This window comes from Varanus komodoensis, unplaced genomic scaffold, assembly GCF_004798865.1.
Source record: "Varanus komodoensis strain SLA01 unplaced genomic scaffold, ASM479886v1 scaffold1444, whole genome shotgun sequence".
Classification (NCBI taxonomy): domain Eukaryota; kingdom Metazoa; phylum Chordata; class Lepidosauria; order Squamata; family Varanidae; genus Varanus; species Varanus komodoensis.
In genome coordinates this window covers 8755-12995 of record NW_025335421.1, presented here as the reverse complement: position 1 = coordinate 12995, position 4241 = coordinate 8755, and the positions used below count along the sequence as shown (strand labels likewise).

Sequence of the window (4241 nt, the reverse complement as noted above, 5' to 3'; positions counted from 1 at the left end):
CTCTGGAGGGCTGTTGCCAGTGAGACGGTCCGTACAGATCATCGGCCTGCTCATAGAAGGGCTTGATCCTATGCATTTTTAGGCAGAAAAGGGGCTTGCTGGGAAATGTAGGCCCTTTTTCAATGTAATCATGACTAGAATTATGCAGTCTCATACAGTAAGCCTTATCTGCCCCATACTCCACTGTCTGATCGGTTAAAACCTGAATATGGCTTTGCATTTCACTAGCACTGCTACTGACCAGGAAATGTTAAAGTGAAAAGGCTGTCATTTTCTTCTAAATTTAAGACAGGAGGAATGAGGACAGGGGAGTGGAAATGTGAGGGGAAATTTTCAACCTCTGCTTTCCTTTTAAAAGTTCACTGACTGACTGAAACTTAATAGCTCTTTTGCATAATTAATTAATTGGCTTTTTGTTTGTTTTCCAGGGCAGGATGTTTCTAGTGGGACTGACAGGTGGCATCGCATCCGGAAAAAGCACAGCAGTAGCCATGCTGAGGGAACTGGGCTGTGCCATTATTGATGCTGATGTTCTAGCCAGGCAAGGTGAGCTTTCTGCAGCAATCCTATACTTTTTGTTACAGGAATGAACAGAAGATGAATAGCAGGTGCAATTCAGCAGTTAGAGGTAATACTTCCTATGGAATTTGCAAATAAGAGATGACTGGATACAGCTCCATTCCACTTGCCATCATTTCATTTAACAGTAGCATTCTCAAATGTCTTGAAGGAGGTTTAACTACACATGGTTTGGCCTCCAGAGTTAGGAGATAGCATGAATACATGGGGGCAGAGAAGGAGCAGTGGATGGATTTGCTTTCCTAACTGCAGTGGACTGTGTTTTAAGCATTAAGATGCAAATTATAAGGTGTTATTTCTCCGTTTATATCCATTTCTCTATAGCCATTTTCCCCATCCAAAAGCTATACAATTATATGTAGTATTTAGGGTAGCATTTGTCATCACTTGGGGCAGCCAATATTAGAGGGGGCATAGTATTACACTGTTACTCCAGAGAATTTGCTGTCACAGAATATTGTTTTGTTCATTATCATAAACGGCTGTTTATGTCATTTTTGTTTTATTGTACATTTGTGAGGAATACATCTGTCAGGGCTACTATCCACATTAGCAAGAAATGTGCTCTCTTGTCTTTTGGCTACTTAAATACACCTGGTCTTCAAGAGGATGAATATTGCCATACTGCCTTGCTTTCATGCTTCCAGTTGCCTCTGGCTAACTACTTCTAAATGGCAAATTGCTGCTCCAGATTTACCACTGGTCTTATGAAGTAGGACAATTTTTGTGTTCTTATAGATTTGTTTGAGGATCAGTGCTGGAGATGCAAGCACTTATACAAGAGTCAGTGTGGCGCAGTGGTTAAGGGCACAGGACTGGGACTCATGCTGGGTTTTAGCCCCTGCTTGGCCATCGAGCCAACTGGGTGACTTTCACTGACTCTCATCCCAACCTACCTCACAGGGTGGTTGTTGTGGAGATAGGAGTGGGAGGAGGAGAATGATGTAAGCCGATTTGACTTCTTTGTAAAGAGAAAAAAGACGGGATGTAAATCTCAGAAAGAAATAATTAATTTTCAAGGGGAAACTTGGCTTTCTGTTTCCTTAGCAATGGGTTATCTTCCTTTTCCCCTCATTTGTTTGTAGGTGGAACCTGCTGTTCTTATCAATTGCAGAGTTTTGGCTAAGTGCGTTAAAAGGCAGACACCTGCCAATTTGCAGTAGGTTGCCATTGTCATTTTGGCTCTGACCAAGTTTCTCAGTACTACCCCTGACCAAAAATTTAAGGAAACATCCTTTTCCTTTCCTCAGTGGTCCAGCCTGGCTTCCTGGCATACCAACGTATTGTGCAGTCCTTTGGTCCTGAAATACTGTTGGAGAATGGTGAGATCAACCGTGAAGCTCTAAGAAACATAATTTTCTCACAGCCAGAAAAACGTCAGCTGCTGAATTCCATCACTCACCCTGAGATCCAGAAGGAGATGCTTAAACAGATCTTGAAATACTTTGTGTTGGGTAAGCTGCTGGTGGGCTTGTTTTTATTTTGCAGAATCCTCAAGGCAGCCATATCTGCTGACAAAAACTGCAAGATCTCTCTTGGCCATGTATTTGTTTCATTTTGCTTTGGCAGGGAGAGCCAAAGGACTGGAAAAGGCATCTTTGCCTGCTTCCCTTGTGCCATGTTGTTTGTGAATCATGGTTTACATCCTGAGAATTTTCCCTTCCATATACTTGCCCTTTGCGTTCACTCCCTTAGTATTGCATTAAAGAGCACACACAAAAGAGTCTTCAGGAGCAATTGTGCATAATGTCACACTTCTGAAATGCTGGTGCATCTTCCCTGCATAATGGTCTCCCTTGAGTGCTGGGAAATGTCCCTCATAAGCTCCTTTGGAACTGATAAGGTAAAATAATGGCTTGACAGCTAGGATTTCTCCAGTGTCTTTATATTTCTTCCCTTTCATTCTTCTGATACCTGCAACAATTACAGCTGTCAAACCTGTCTAATCAAGTACCTGATAATATCACTGGCTGCCTTGCAGGGCAGAAAAGAAAAGTGTCCTTACTAGATGGAGTTGGGATATATTGAGGACGGACAGGATAAAGGGGAGATTGTGAAGTTCTGTCCTCCAGTTTCTAGGGCTTGTGGAAATCTTACTTAGAAGAAGAGAGAGGAAAACATGTGAGAAAAGGAGCTGTCTTCATAAAGAACTGACTTTCTTAAAAAATGGATTTTTCCATGAGGAAAAAACATTTATTCTAATTAAATTTTCTTGGAGTAATTCATCTTAAAACAAGGAAGGAAGGACACTCGAAATGCTGAAAAGAAAAATTATCATGTCCAACATGTTTTGGAAAATTCTTCTTCTGGGGTATTGTACATACCAAACATTAAAAATAGGACAGTTAAGAGAATGAAAATAGAACATAGTCAAAATAAAATACAAACACTTACTATTTATTTATTTATTTATTTATTTATTTGGAACACTTATATGCCGCCCCATTCACAAAAGCCTCAGGGCGGCTTCCAATACAAATAAATAACTATACAAATACTTAAAAATCTGGAGACATCCCGGCATAAATATAAAATCAATAAATAAATTCAACAATTAAAATAATGTTTAAATAAAAAGGTCTTGGCCTGGCACCAAAAAACAAATAATGACGGCGCCAGGTGGACCTCTCTGGGGAGCGCATTCCATAAGTGGGGCGCCACCGCAGAGAAGGCCCTCCTCCAGGTACTCACCCTCCTAATATCTTTCACGGAGGGTTCCCAGAAGGGTCTCTACCGCCGATCTCAAGGGGCGGGAGGGCAGATATGGACGCAAGCACTCCTTTAGATAACCACGTCCCAAGCCGTTAAGGGCTTTATAGGTAATAACCAGCACCTTGAATTGGGCCCGGACTTCAATGGGGAGCCAGTGAAGCTGACAGAGGACTGGGGTTATATGAGAACGACGCCCAGTCCCCGTCAGCAACCTGGCAGCTCTATTTTGCACCAACTGAATTATCTGGACTGTCTTCAAGGGCAGCCCCATGTAGAGCACGTTACAGAAGTCTAATTGGGAAGTTACCAATGCATGTGTCACTGTTGCCAGGCAGTCATCCTCCAGGTAGGGATGCAGCTGATGGATCAGCTGAAGCTGAAGGAAAGCGCTCCTTGCCACCGCTGTCACCTGAGCTTCTAACAACAGCTCTGGGTCGAGGAGCACTCCCAAACTGCGAACCCTGTCCCTAAGAGGGAGTGCCACCCCATTCAGGACAAGGTCCAGGTCCCCTACCCCGAAGCCCGAACCGCCTACCAACATGACCTCCGTCTTGTCTGGATTGAGCTTCAGTTATTGGCCCTCATCCAGCCCATTACCTTGGCCAGGCACCAGTTCAGCAAAGCCACTGCCTCACCTGGATTGGTTGAGAAAGAGAAGTAGAGGTGGGTATCATCAGCATACTGATGATTCCGCAGCCCACATCTCCTAATGACCTCTCCCAGTGGTTTCATGTAGATGTTAAATAGCAAGGGGGACAAAATGGACCCCTGCAGAACTCCATGGCATAGCTGCCATGGCGCAGAGCCATAGTCCCCCAGCACCACCTTCTGGAATCGGCCATTGAGATAGGAGCAGAACCACTGCAAAGCAGTGTCTCCGACCCCCAATCCCACTAGCCTATCCAGAAGGATACCATGGTCGATGGTATCGAAAGCCGCTGTGAGGTCCA

General features: G+C 43.8%; 1 protein-coding gene across 1 annotated transcript in view; it reads left to right on the top strand.

Moving 5' to 3' along the window:
* Positions 1-419: 419 nt before the first annotated feature.
* DCAKD (dephospho-CoA kinase domain containing) overlaps positions 420-4241 on the top strand; it is a 9486-nt gene continuing 5664 nt past the window's right edge. Inside the window, 2 exon segments of the mRNA XM_044423650.1 lie at positions 420-546; positions 1830-2033. Coding sequence (XP_044279585.1) covers positions 435-546; positions 1830-2033 — 316 coding nt within the window. The 5' untranslated portion in view covers positions 420-434.